This window comes from Prionailurus bengalensis, chromosome E4 (assembly GCF_016509475.1).
Source record: "Prionailurus bengalensis isolate Pbe53 chromosome E4, Fcat_Pben_1.1_paternal_pri, whole genome shotgun sequence".
NCBI classification, from domain to species: domain Eukaryota; kingdom Metazoa; phylum Chordata; class Mammalia; order Carnivora; family Felidae; genus Prionailurus; species Prionailurus bengalensis.
In genome coordinates this window covers 5,716,174-5,729,977 of record NC_057360.1, presented here as the reverse complement: position 1 = coordinate 5,729,977, position 13,804 = coordinate 5,716,174, and the positions used below count along the sequence as shown (strand labels likewise).

Genomic DNA, 13,804 nt, shown 5'->3' with positions numbered 1-13,804 from the left:
ACTTGCTTCCTTAAATATCCATTTAATCTATATTTTCTGGCTACACTACTCAGCCCTCAAAATGAATTCTAGTAATGGCTGTTAGATCTAGAAAACAACGCTCACGACTCTTGACGCATCAATGTGCGCACATCTCTGGTGCCTTTACTCCTAGATGCATTCTGTGAAACCTTTTGTTACAGCTGTGATTTTGCTCTATATGCCACAGAACTGAGTTTCTAAGCTTTTTGTGGATAATCTGTTCTAATTTTCTCATGAATTCATTATTTTTTCACTATTTTGTCATATTTCACTATTACGTCTACTCATCCAGAGATCTGTTACTTTCCTTATTTTTAACTTTTAATAGATGAGAAACAGCTTTGAGAATGCAAACATTTTATCCTTTTTCTTCCCTGAATTTGTTGGCAAAGCATGTGCTCCTTTTCATACACACACACACACACACACACACACACACACACACACATATATTATATATATAACGGAAAGTATATATATACTGTACATATACTATATAAATATATATGAAATATAAAATATATATATGAAATATGGTATATTTCATCCATCAAGAACACTTACAAATTTTCCTAACTTGAAACAGGTCAAACTGAAATTGGGCCTTGTACCAACAGATGAAAAGATCTAGAATTCACCACAAGCACACGTAAGATTTATTTCACGGACTAAAAAAACCCCAGTTATTACAGGGTGGCCTTGGCCTCAGCGATCAATCTTGAGGGCAATACGAAAAAGTTGAGGAAAGAGCAGAGACCATCACTACTGTTTCTAACAGGATATCCTAACAGTATTTCAGTTCCAGGCATGTTACGTGCTCCTGTTTTTACTTCATCAGTAATTCAACATGTCTGATTTGCCCACACAACACTTTCAACTTCGTTTACCCATTTGACCTGGAACAAAATGAAAGCACATTTTGCCCAGCTGAAAGGTCTCCTGGCAAGTTGGTTAACAGGCTTGCCAGTCCCGCTTCAGTTACCAAAGAATAAACACATTTCATTCGACAATTACCAGTGTACTGACTTCCTCACTGTGCAATTTTCTAGTTCACATTCTCGAACCATTTTGTAACTTGCTGTTCAGCTCTTTACTTGTAACCCCTGCCTCAACAAGATTTCTAATTTCTTGCGAATAGAAGTTTCTACATTGCTTCATGGCCGTGATTAACCCAATTTACTTGCAAAGAAGAGGGACCGAATAAAAAGTTCATTTGAAGGGAGGGCAAGTCCTGCATCTTCCCTCGGTAGGTTAACGTTGTGGCTCAGTACGTGCCAATTAAGGAATCAGGCTGGGCTTCCACAAGTACCAATTTTACTGTAGTTGTCTACAATGTGGCCACGTGGGAGTGCGCACTTGCGGCAGTGCGAGTGCACCTGGGGCGTGAAAGCGCCGCCGGCAGCCGGACCTACCTCCCCGCCTGGCCGCGTCCCCAGCGCCCGGGAGCGCACCTGGGGACCGGGCGCGGCAGCGGCCTCGGCCCTGCTCCCCGCGCTTGGGGGGGGGGGGGGGGTGAGGGTGGGGGCGAGGAGCCGGCGGCGTCGCCCGCGGCACAGGGGGCACCGGGCGCCGCCGCAGGCCAGACTCCGGCCCTCGGCGTCCCCGGGGGCCCTGCCTCTGGAGGAAACCGGCGCAAGTCCGCGCGGACGAGCCGCACTAGGTTTAAAAGTGTATTTATGGTGGTCACGGTGCACACGGAAAAGCTCGCTCCACACCCCCAGGGCGCGCGAGGCCTCCGAGGCCGGAGACAAGCCCCTCCCAGCGCAGCTGTCGCCGCCGCCTGCGGGCTCCTTTCACTTTCTCACGGCCAAGTCACCCAGAGGGGCGCCGCTGCCGCCACCGCCGCTGCGCCCAAGGACTCCGCCCCGCGCCGCCTCGCTGCCGGCCCCCGCCCGCCCGGGCCCAGCCCACCCCGACAGTTTCTGCCCGCGATTGGCGCGCGCGAGCGGCAGCTCCGGCTCGCTTCTCCTATTGGCCGAGTCTCCCTGTCAATCCGACGGTTGCCCGCCACTCCCTCCGCCCTCCTGCAAAGCCGCCCTCCTATTGGAGGAGATTGCGCGCTGGGGGCGGGCAAGGAGCTCCGGTCCAGCCGCTTACGGTCAATCGCAGAGGCCCCACGCCGGGAGGGAGGGAGGCAGGGGGAGGAGCGGGGCGGACCGAGGCTGGGCGGGGGGGGAACATCTGGCCGGCGCCGCCGCGTGCGTGCGTGGTGCGTCCTCCCGCCCCCTCCCCTCCCCCTCCCCCGCCCGCCCCCCCTGTCCCCCGCCCCCTCCTCCCCCCCCCCCCCCCCCGGCCGGCGGCTCCGCGCTCGCTCCCTCGCTCGCTCCCTCGCTGTGTCTGGCAGGCTGCGGCCGCCGCTGGGCTGCTGCCATGGGGAGCCGTTGAGAGTGGGGCCCTCTTCGCTCCGCCGCGCTCCTCCGGCTGCCAGCGGGGGTGGGCGGGAGGGAGGGAGGGGGCAGGGGGGAGCGGGCGACGGAGCCGGGATTGGGGGGCGGGGGGGCCGGGAGGGAGGGGGGCAAGAGGAGGAGGAAGCCCACCAAGTCCGGCGGCGGCGGCGGCGGCGGCGGCGGCGGCCGGGAGGAGGAGGAGGAGGAGGAGGCGGAGGACGCGGCGGCGGCGGCGGCGGGGACGCGGTGACTTAGGGCCGCTCCGTGTGAGTCCCGGCGCCCGCCCCGGCCCCTGACCCGGCACCCCCTCCGCGCGCGGCCCCCTGGCGGGCGAGGGGCGCCAGCTGTGCGGCCCCGGCCGGCGGGGCCGGGGCGGGCGGAGGGCGGGCCGGGCCGGGGGCGCCCCCGCGAGTGGAGTTAGTTTGTGTGCTTGGAGCGGCTGGGGCGGCGGGGGGCGGCGCAGCTGCGGGAGGCCGGGCGCGGGGACGGGGCCGCCGCAGCTGCGGGGTCGGGCGGGGTGCGGGCTCGCCCGCTCCGCGCCCCCCCCTCCCACCCCCGGCCGGTGCAGCTGCGGCGCGGGGCGGGCTCCCGGCCGGTGCAGCTGCGGCGGCGCCTCCCGGGTGCGGAGGGCGGCGGGCTGGGGGAGGGGGGCTTGGGAGCCGCCGCAGCTGCAGCGGCGCCCGGGACGGCCGCGGCTCCGGGGACCGGTGCAGCTGCAGTGGCGCCCGCGGGGGGGCGGGGGGGGGAGGGGGCCGGCGGGGGAGGGGCCCCTCCCGGGCTGGTGCAGTTGCCGGGAGGCCCCGGGGGCTCGCGCGCCGCGGCGTCGGGGAAGCGGTGGCAGCCACCCTCCTCCCGCGGGCTGCTTCTTACGACTTTTCTTTTGTTGTTGCCGTGACCCGGGTCTGTTTTCTCGTCTGTTGTTTAAGGTGTTTTCCTGCTGCACCGGCTCTCCGCCCTCCTCCTCCTTCCCTGTGGTTTAACCTTCCTCTTTCCCCGTGTGTTTTATGCACGGCCAACTACGTGGACATTTGCATTTCTTACCCCCCCCCCCCCCGCACCCTCGCCCCCACCTCTTGGAAAAACAAAAACCCAACCCCACAAAACCTCTCTGGACCCCGCGGTAGCAAGACGTGAAGGGGTTGATTTGTGGGGTGGGAGTCGCTGGCCCATTGCGGTGCTTGGGACTCATTAAACTGTCACTCACCCCCCACCCCACTGGGTAAATGGGGTGATTAATGTCTGATATATTGGAATGGGGCGAGGGCATTTGTGGAGTAGAGGCTGTGTGGCTGAGAAGGAATTTAGCTGCGAAGGGTGCCTCCTGGCATAGGCGTTCGTCATTCTGTCATTCCCCGCGAAGTTAGAGAAAGTTAGGTTTGTGACTTTGGCAGAGCGAGAAGGACAGGACCGAGACGTTGGGTTTTGTTACTCTTTAACTCTGCCGCGGTTTCCTAATGAGAACGGAGTGCTGATCACCAGGCAGGGCTGCGACACTTGCGCCTCAGGCCTGTTCTGCTCCTCACCCTCCCGGGAGTCTGTGGAGATGTATTTGACATTCACAGATGTCGCAGCACCTTGCAGGGCACTGGTCGGCCCAGCCCGGGTTACCTTACGATTTCATCAGCCATTAGTAAAGACCCACAAAGTCTAGCTAAAAAGTTCCCAAACTTACTCAGCCTGCTCCCCCCCCCCACCCACCTCCTTTCTGAAAGGTTTTCTTGTGATCACGAAACATTACAGAGTGACCCAAAAAGAGATTGTTATGGGACACAGATCAAGGGGAAGACAAAGTTCTGCTTTTTCTGAGCCGGGAGGCGGATCAGATACGCAGGTGCAGCGTTCACGTTAAGTGGTGGTAGCAGGTTGTGACCGTTTATTAATTTGTCTCATTGAACCGAAGTACTTTCCAGGATTTCAGAAAGTGCAGTTTCACCACGTTGATACCGAGACTTGAAATTTGCATGAACTGGCAGTGTGAGAAATTGCGTTGAGAGGGTAGCTGGAGATAAATAGTTAAATAAGAGGGGAATAAGAAGGTGAACCAGGCTGGAGCAGTAGTTCTGAAGAGTCTTCCACCCTCCTGAGACACGTATGCCATGATCTCGGCAGGGGGAAAAAATGAAAGTGCCATAATAATGTCGAAATGGGACTGGAGATGTCAATTGGGTTGGTTTAAAAATATCCCTAAGCTGCCTTTGAAACTAAACGTTGGAGTTGAATAAAAGTGAATCTGGATTTCCTGAATAGCACCGTGGCTTGAGTGTGCTGTCAGTATGTAAGCCAGTCCACCAACTTAAGACAGAAGTGTTGCTATTCCATAAATACAGTAGAACTCCATATGCTGAGTTTTTCAATTTCTTCTGTTAGAAAGTTTGGGGGGAAAAAAAGGGAGACTTTGAAGTATTTTGTTTATACTAACAGAAGAGAAAAGTTCTCCTAAGAAAAAGCTGGTGGCAGGAGTGTAGAGGAGTAGCATATGGCATTAAAAGGAGCACAGCTGGAGGTAGCATTTCCATCTGAACATGATGTCAGAGCAGCTGACAGCCTGCCATCCCTCAGCCTTTTATTCTAACACACAGACAGGGAGTTAGTGTGTGCGGATCTGTGGTGGAGAAGGTATCTCGTTCCTCTCTCACATCATCTCCACTTTGCATCTGTCTCTCTTAGTCTGCTTTTTTTCCACCGATGTAACAGACCTGGAGCCAGCGAGACTCAGAGGAAAGGACTTAATCAGGTTTATGTGTCCTAAAGGTAGGAGTAGCAAGAGATTAGATTGAGCATATTTCTGTTTTGGTGTTTTGTTTATTTAATTAAAAAAAAAATCACATTACTTTTCTAACCCAGTTTAGGAATACTATATGGAAATCGAGTATTAAATGAACATCTTGTTGGAGTTGAAAGTCTTGGGCTCGTTTAGTTTTAATTTTTATCCCTTTTGCTCGAGCAAGTAAATAACTTTTATACACAGAAATATTTCAAGTTTTGAAATGCTAAGAAAGGCTTTGAAATGTTGCTTTTTGAGATCACTTTGGATTAGAATGCTTTTTTCTGTTCACTGCGATTTAGGCTCCTTTTGCTTTTGGGGTAGTGGGGGAGAGAAATAGTAAACTGTCTGGAATCCAGCGATCAAACTTATATGAGAAGATTATTCTAGTTAAGAAGCTAGATTGTTGTGTAATTAATTCCACTCTGAAACTTTATTCTTCAAAAACATTCAGCAGCACTACTGAAACATACAGCTGTAAGTGCTTTTGAAACCGAAGGTTTTTTAAAAAGGGGGGAAAAAAAAAAAACTTTTGTCCCCAGGAGAATAGTTTGACTGGTTTCCTCATTTCTCTTTCAAATATATATTTAAGAGATCTTTTATTTCAGCATAACAATAATTATTTGCAGGAGTTTTTGTGTTAGCGACTAATTTAGAACTTGTAGATTTGAGCTGCCTGAATTGGCCAGACAGCTGTAATCGCACTCCTCCATTCTTAATCTCTTTATCTCGGCAGCAGCTGCCATATGGCCACAGTCAGCTGGATCAGATGTTTATAAGCTTCCTTCTTCGTCCCTCTCTGTCCTGTCAGCCTCCTAATTTGATCACGGCTACCTTGTGAGCTGCCCTCCAATCTTTATTTTTAGCCCTCTCAAGGATTAGGATTGATGTTAGCTGTGGAGCACTCAAAGTGATTGTATTGTAAATCTTGGTGTATTCTAGCTGGGGCGTCGTGCGGCACGCATTTGGGGGCTAGGATGAAACTTTTAGCCCATCTTGGGCAAAGTGTAGAAAAAGCAGGGAGGTAATTTCTGAATATTAAATTACCATGTATCCGTTCCCCAAATGTACTTTCTGAGCTGGTTGGTGTGGAACCTTGCTTCTGGTCATAGGAAAAGGGAAGTCGGGTTTTCTTGATTTTTTTTTTCTTTTTTTTTTTTTTTTTTTAAGGAGTTGAATTTTACAGTTGAATTTTGACCCTTTGTACCTCCTCGCCTTTGCTCCCCCTCCATTTCACCCTCCTTCACCAGAAAACAAGGGCAACGGTGCATATTTGAGAGAATAGAAGCTAGTGGGAGAACAAAATATATCAAGTTTTATTGAAACAAAGTATTTTCTGTTGAATGAGGTAAGGCAGAGTCAGAAAAAAATAGTTTCTCTTTTTCTAGCAAGGCTTTTTTTTGGGGGGGGGTGGTGGGGGGGAATGTTGAACCTGTAAAGCTTTGGAGTTTCATTTGAATACAATACGCCTTTATTTAAAAGTTTGAAATCATTTTAATATGGAATTCATTTGCTTTGCAACGGATCAAAGTTTAGGTGAGAATTTTCAGAGTGAAGGGAAGCCCTTCTGGTTCCTCATATCCTAGATGTACAGATTTTTACAAAGAAATACTACTTTTTTTCCCCCTCCATTCACTTAAAAAATATTTGGATTTGTTCATAGTAAAGATGATCTTTTCCATCTGTTGGTGTAGTTCTTTCTGATCTCTTGTACACGTGGGCTCTACCTGCAAATCCTAAGGCATTAACATCTGTTTTTATACACAGGGCTTTTGTTGTTGTAACACTCTGACTTTAAAAGTGAGTTGTTTGCTAATTTCTGGGCTAATTATGCGATTTCACTTTTTTCCCCTTGATTCAGCCAGTGCGTGTGTGTTAAAATTGTGCTTTCTAAGCGCAGTCATGTATCAAAAGTAATGGAATAAAAAAGGATGGTTGAACAAGTTTTCTGAATCTTCCAGAATGTGTTTGGGACTTTTCTTTGTTCGCTCTACGAGCTGTTGCAGGTTTCGTAGGACATAATTTGATGAGTAGGTTCACTTCTCCTGAAAGAGATGTAAATTCTCACTCTCAATAAGGGCCAGTAGTGAAACAGAAGGCTTTTAAAACTTGCCGGAAAGTTCCAGGAAGGTGGGGATGCGTCAGGGACTGTTGGGCTGGGGTAAGGAAGTTGGGAAAGGGTACGTTTTTCCTTCTCGCGTTTGGGTTTCGTGCCTGCGGTCTGGTCGTCCTCGGGTCATGAGCCTGATTAAAATGCAGGGACGGGTACATCGGCGGCCCAAGCCGAATCACTGTCATTATCTCTCTTTTTTTTTTTTTTTTTTTTTTTTTTTGTTGGTAACGGGGACCCGGGCGGCGGAAAGTTGTTCCTGAGCAGGCTCTCACGAGGACTGTCTCTGTCCCCAGGTTATGAAGACAGCATGGAGTTCCCAGACCACAGTAGACATTTGCTGCAGTGTCTGAGCGAGCAGAGGCACCAGGGCTTCCTTTGTGACTGCACCGTCCTGGTGGGAGATGCCCAGTTCCGCGCACACCGAGCTGTGCTGGCTTCGTGCAGCATGTACTTCCACCTCTTTTACAAGGACCAGCTGGACAAAAGGGACATTGTTCATCTGAACAGCGACATTGTTACAGCCCCGGCTTTCGCGCTCCTGCTTGAATTCATGTACGAAGGGAAACTCCAGTTCAAAGACTTGCCCATTGAAGACGTGCTCGCAGCTGCCAGTTACCTCCACATGTACGACATCGTCAAAGTGTGCAAAAAGAAGCTGAAGGAGAAAGCCACCACCGAGGCGGACAGCACCAAGAAGGAGGAGGACGCCTCCAGCTGCTCGGACAAAGTCGAGAGCCTCTCGGACGGCAGCAGCCACATGGCGGGCGACCTGCCCAGCGACGAGGACGACGGCGAGGACGACAAGCTGACCCTCCTGCCCGGCAAAAGGGACTTGGCGGCCGAGCCCGGCAACATGTGGATGCGCCTGCCCTCGGACTCGGCGGGCCTGCCCCCGGCCGGCGGGGACGCAGAGCCACACGCCGCGGCAGCTGGAAAAACAGTGGCCAGCCCCTGCAGCTCCACAGAGTCTTTGTCCCAGAGGTCTGTCGCCTCCGTGAGGGATTCGGCAGATGTTGACTGTGTGCTGGACCTGTCTGTCAAGTCCAGCCTGTCAGGAGTTGAAAATCTGAACAGCTCTTATTTCTCTTCACAGGACGTGCTGAGAAGCAACCTGGTGCAGGTGAAGGTGGAGAAAGAGGCTCCGTGTGAGGAGGGCGAGGTGGGCGCTAATGACTATGACATGGAGCATAGCGCCGCGAAAGAGAGCGGGGGCGCTAACGCCCGCGGGCCGTACGAGCCGGCGCACCTGGCTCCGCTGCGGGAGGACTCGGTGTTGAGGGAGCTGGAGCGCGAGGACAAGGCCAGCGACGACGAGATGCTGAGCCCGGAGCACGAGCGCGGCCCGGCCGAGGCGGCCGTGGACGGCGGCCTGCTGCCCTACGTGTCCAACATCCTGAGCCCGGCCGGCCAGATCTTCATGTGCCCGCTGTGCAACAAGGTCTTCCCGAGCCCGCACATCCTGCAGATCCACCTGAGCACGCACTTCCGGGAGCAGGACGGGCTGCGCGGCAAGCCGGCCGCCGACGTCAACGTGCCCACCTGCTCGCTGTGCGGCAAGACTTTCTCGTGCATGTACACGCTCAAGCGCCACGAGCGGACCCACTCGGGCGAGAAGCCCTACACGTGCACGCAGTGCGGCAAGAGCTTCCAGTACTCGCACAACCTGAGCCGCCACGCCGTGGTGCACACGCGCGAGAAGCCGCACGCCTGCAAGTGGTGCGAGCGCAGGTTCACGCAGTCGGGGGACCTGTACAGACACATCCGCAAGTTCCACTGTGAGTTGGTGAACTCCTTGTCTGTCAAAAGCGAGGCCCTGAGCTTGCCCGCGGTCAGAGACTGGACCTTAGAAGATAGCTCTCAAGAACTCTGGAAATAATTTTCTATCTCTCTCTCTATATAAATAATATATATATCGACACGTACATATATATACATAGATCTCTATCTAGTTGTGGTACGGTCTAAAAGCAGCCTTGTTTCCTGGAACTAAGACGTCGGGGTGTTGACTCGGTTTTGCACTTTAGAGTAGCATGAGACTCTCGCTAATTTAGCATTCTGGTAAAAAAGAGACTCTGGAGCAAGTCGGAGACTAGAGAGGGCCTTTTCTTTCGAGGGGGCAGGGGGAGGAAGCCAATAAGAACCTTTGAAACAGGTCGTCCTATCACAAGATGCTTTCACAGGGCTTCATTTTGTCGACACTGCATTGTCTTCTGAGCTCTCGCTCTCGCTCTCTCTCTCTCTCTCTCTCTCTCTTTCTCTTTTTCCACTTTGTTTTTGTTTTGTTTTGTTTTGTTTCGGAGTAGAGATCCCCTCCAGTTTTATTAGCCTCTCTATATGTCACAAATTGCATGAATCTTTTCTGGCTGTTGGAAACCTGAATGCTTTTAGACCCAAATGGGAGATTTCTGAGATGCTGGATTATCTATTTTTAAACAAGCAGTTGACTTAAAACTTTCTGTGGCAACTTCTGGTTTCCTGACGGTTCCCAATGAGAGAAATGCGGAAAGTACACTGGGCTCACTGGGACGCTGTCTTTGTGAAGGTTTGCTTGGGATGGAAAAGGATACTGCAGCTCCAGCAGTGTTGAACTGTGTGTTGAAAAATGTGAATTACTGTTCTTGTATACTGTAATTGATTACACGGGCTGGGGGGGGTGTCAAAGAACTTGACAGGTTGTGTTGATGCTCTTAGTTGAGTCTTGAAAAGTAAATATTAACGCTACAGAAATGCATGAGTTTCAATATATTTTTTGTCTTTGTTTGCATTGTATAACTTTAACGAGTGAGTTTAAAATTATTTAATTTCCTTAGAAAAACAAAATAGCACCGTTTGGGGAAAAAAAAACCTGGTGTTATGAAGAACGTAAATGCACTGTTTTTATTTTTATTTTATATAATTTAAATTGACTTTCCCACTGTCTTTAAGTTGAAACTGTTAAGCTGAATAAAAACTTAAGCTGCAAATTGATAACTTCGCTACATAACAAGGAAAATATAAATGTTTACAAACGGCTTAAAGATTTGCATGTGCAGTGTGCATTTGTAACAGACTTCTGATTGCACAGAACCCATGCCAGCTCAAAGTTTAGGGGTACACATTTACCCAGTGGAGCATTTTTAGAATAACTACTGCACAAATTGACAATAGGTCATTCTCTCTTTTTTTTATTTTTGTTTTTGGGTTTTTTTTTTTTTTTGGCTCCCCTTTCTTTTTCTCCCCTTCTTCCTTAACCCTCCCTCCCTCCCCTCCTTCATCATCCCCACCCCCCCAACACCCACCCCCACCCCCCACCCCAACTCATGAAAAGATTCTATGGACTGAAAAAGCCCCGGGCTGAAAGGACTGGCCTGCCTTGATTGACGTGGGGAAGGTGGGGAAGGGGGTTAGTAGACTATGTGTATCACGCAGCACAGGCTGCAGCCCGACGTGTGGTTTTTAATGACCAGCGCGCAGGGCAAAAGCATTTTGCACAGTGTTTGTTTTCCTGTCTTGCACTTACAAATAAGGTCTATGGGAGTAGCATGGAAAACGTTTGCTGTTTTTCCCTTTTTTTTTTTTTTAATTGCTTTTGTTTAAAATTTGATCGCCTTAACTACTGTAAACATAGCCTATTTTTGTGCTTAAGATACTGAATGGAAAACTCCATTGTGTGTTGCTGGACTGTTTTGGAAATATTTGGTCAAATGTGTGTTAATTTGGCTGTAATGGCATTTAAAGCAAACAAACAAACAAAAAAAGCTGTGAAAATGGCCTTGGAGCATTATCTTTAGTTACTTGAAGAGTTTCTAGTTTGTTTTTGTTTTTTTTTTAAATACAGTTTATGTTAAAATAATTTTTATTAATTTAGAGGAGACAATCAATGTCTGAGAAAACGGACTTTCTTTTGGATTTTCTTTTTGTGGTCATTGTGAGTGATTGCTTTTCCCTTTTATTAGTTTCACATTCTTCCTTTGTTCTAAAACTTAGACTGACATCTAGCTTTGACAATCATAGTATGTTTTATTTTCCTGAGGGGGGAATAACTTATAATGCTGTTTAGTTTTGTACTATTGGTGTGTTGGTGAATTTTTAAACTGTGTGCTAACTGCAATAAATTATATGAACTGAGAACTTCGCGTGTGTTCTTTTCATTGTGATCTATCTAGCCCATAGATCCTAAGCGTGTATGTACCTGGTGCCCTCGTTTTTCATATCCGTTCTCTCCGGGGCTTACGAAGTTGCTAGAATGCCTTATTAACGCCAACGGAGATGTGCAGTCATCTTGGCTTCTGGTCACTTCAGGGCCTCATGCGCGTTTTTAAAACGTGACCCGTTTTCTACAACCTAGATCAAGAGTGGGTGAATCTATAAAACTTCAAGGGGCAGTCTAGGCTTTTCATCATACCGCCTACAACAGCTGCTCATTCACACACACGCTGAGTCCCTCTCGCGGGTGATCTTACCCTGAGTCGGCCGGTCCAACCTATTCTGTGTTCTGGTGTAAGTGGAAGGCTGAGGAGACCGGATGTCTTCACTCGGAAGAGTGCTTGGCTAACAACTTGGAATTCTAGGCAATCCAATTAGCAGGCATTCGATCGTTCGAGATTGGCTCCACGGGTCCTTTTTGTGGCTGGGAGAGCTCAGATGTTCCCAACTTTTAATTCTCAGAGTTTTACTTTGAAAATGCAGTTACAAGGACTCCAGACCCTCACTTTTGTGATCGTCCCCACTTTATGATGGTCTCAGGCGTGTCAGGGTGAGAAACACTGCCGGTGGATGGACAGAGCACGCGTGGTCCCGGACAGCACTTTAGAATTGTCACACTCGGTCCTAAGTGTGCGTAGGGCCGGCACAGACCTGAGAGAGTTTTTGTAAACCCTCAGATCTGTATCTGTCAGTACCTCCCAGCCTTTAGAGATACATATGAAGTTACAGTTTTACATGACTACTGTCCAATAAAATACATTTATGTTATAAGGCCAATAGGAATGGGAATTTTCTTAACTTCCATAGAAAAAGTGAGATACAAGGTCCAGAGCTTGGAACCATACTTGTGAGCTCCTGGATGGCTTTAGATGAGAATCCAAAAAGATTTTTTTAATCAGCGCAATTAGTAGTTTACTATTTGGAATCCCTGCATTTGCTTTTTTTTTTTTTGGTTGAAGCAGGATTTCTATTACATGCAACTCACACTTGGTTTTAACCAACCAAATGTTGTTTCACGTGAAAGGGGAATGTGTATTTGAACTCCACAGAATTATTTCTTCAGCAGTTACAAGCTTATTTTTAAAAAGGGCTGGAGGTGGGGGTCGGTGGGGGGTGGGTGGAGGGAACTGGGGTGGAGAAGGTGGATTTTGTGTTTTCAGTTCCTGTAGTAACTGGTCATAGTCCCTCAAAACTTTCTGGTTTTGTTGAGAGTTATAATTTAGTTTCACCAACTAGCATCTAATTTAAAATGAGCATTGTCTTAAACTTAGCTGGATATACTCATGAAAACAATATTTTGACGTGTGATTTGGAAGAAATAACTACTTAAAACATTTCTTGCAAACCTAGGACAGAATATCAATTACATAAATCGCCACATTTGTTAAGAGAAGTGAAGGAATCAGTTGTTCATTTGCTACATTTCAAAAAAAAGGAAATTAATTTGTCATGTAATCACGTTGGAAACCATTCAAATTGATTCCCCCTTTGACATCTGGCTGATGTCTAAGTGTATTTTAACTATGTGATTTCATTTACTTTTGAAACCATCTGTTTTTTTAGGTAGTCAGTCATGCCCTAGATCACTGTGGGCCCAGCATTGTGTGTAAGCTGCACCCTAGGGAATATCCCAGAAGTATAAAATGTTAGGGATATTGGTTTTGGATTTCCTTTCTGGTTATTTATGCTATCAGATTAATGGGTGAATCAAGTAGAGTTTTTCTTTAACAGACTTGTCATGATTACCTATAAACAGGTTCTTGAGAGCCTAGAAAAAAGGTGAACACCATGTTATAATTACACAAGGGTGCACATTAAAATGGTCAAAATATTCATTTTTCCAAGTAAATCTTTTGTTTTGAACTATCACCAAGGAAAACAGTTGAGTTTTTTACCCAAGAAGTCATGCTACTTAAAAAATCTTGAGTCTCGCAAGTTTCAATGAAACACAAGTACATAAAAATTAGACTTTACAAACCCCACTGTAGGAGACAAGAATTTTTTTTTAAAGTCTTAAGATCTCAAAATTTCCTGTATTGTAGGACTATATTTTATTCCTAGAAAACTTAAAACATTCTTTGATTTCTAATATAATTGAGGAAACTTTTATATACCTCTGGTTAGGAAACTCAGATAATCCTATATTTCATTTGTAGACACTGATCTAAATTTTTGTTTAATTGTTACAATGTTTTAAATTGCTGATAAAGTGAATCAAGTTAAGTGTGAATTTTGAAATCCAGGACGGAAGAGCTCTATCCTTTTCCTTAAAATCATTTGGCATTAAAATGCTAGAGATCATACCATTTAAAAAATAAAATAATAGTTTTATTG

General features: G+C 48.1%; 1 protein-coding gene across 2 annotated transcripts; it reads left to right on the top strand.

Annotated features, from left to right (window-relative positions):
• The first annotated feature begins 2,582 nt into the window (after nt 1–2,582).
• On the top strand, nt 2,583–11,395 carry ZBTB18 (zinc finger and BTB domain containing 18). Of its 2 annotated transcripts, none has more exons than XM_043569419.1 (2): nt 2,583–2,674; nt 7,579–11,395. In XM_043569419.1, exon 2 carries the CDS (start codon nt 7,593–7,595, stop codon nt 9,159–9,161), a length of 1,569 nt encoding a protein of 522 aa, XP_043425354.1. In that variant the 5' UTR covers nt 2,583–2,674; nt 7,579–7,592; the 3' UTR covers nt 9,162–11,395. The 2 variants fall into 2 exon arrangements, with proteins under 2 accessions (XP_043425354.1, XP_043425353.1); XM_043569418.1 differs by lacking the exon at nt 2,583–2,674 and adding an exon at nt 3,231–5,159.
• Nucleotides 11,396–13,804: the final 2,409 nt, after the last annotated feature.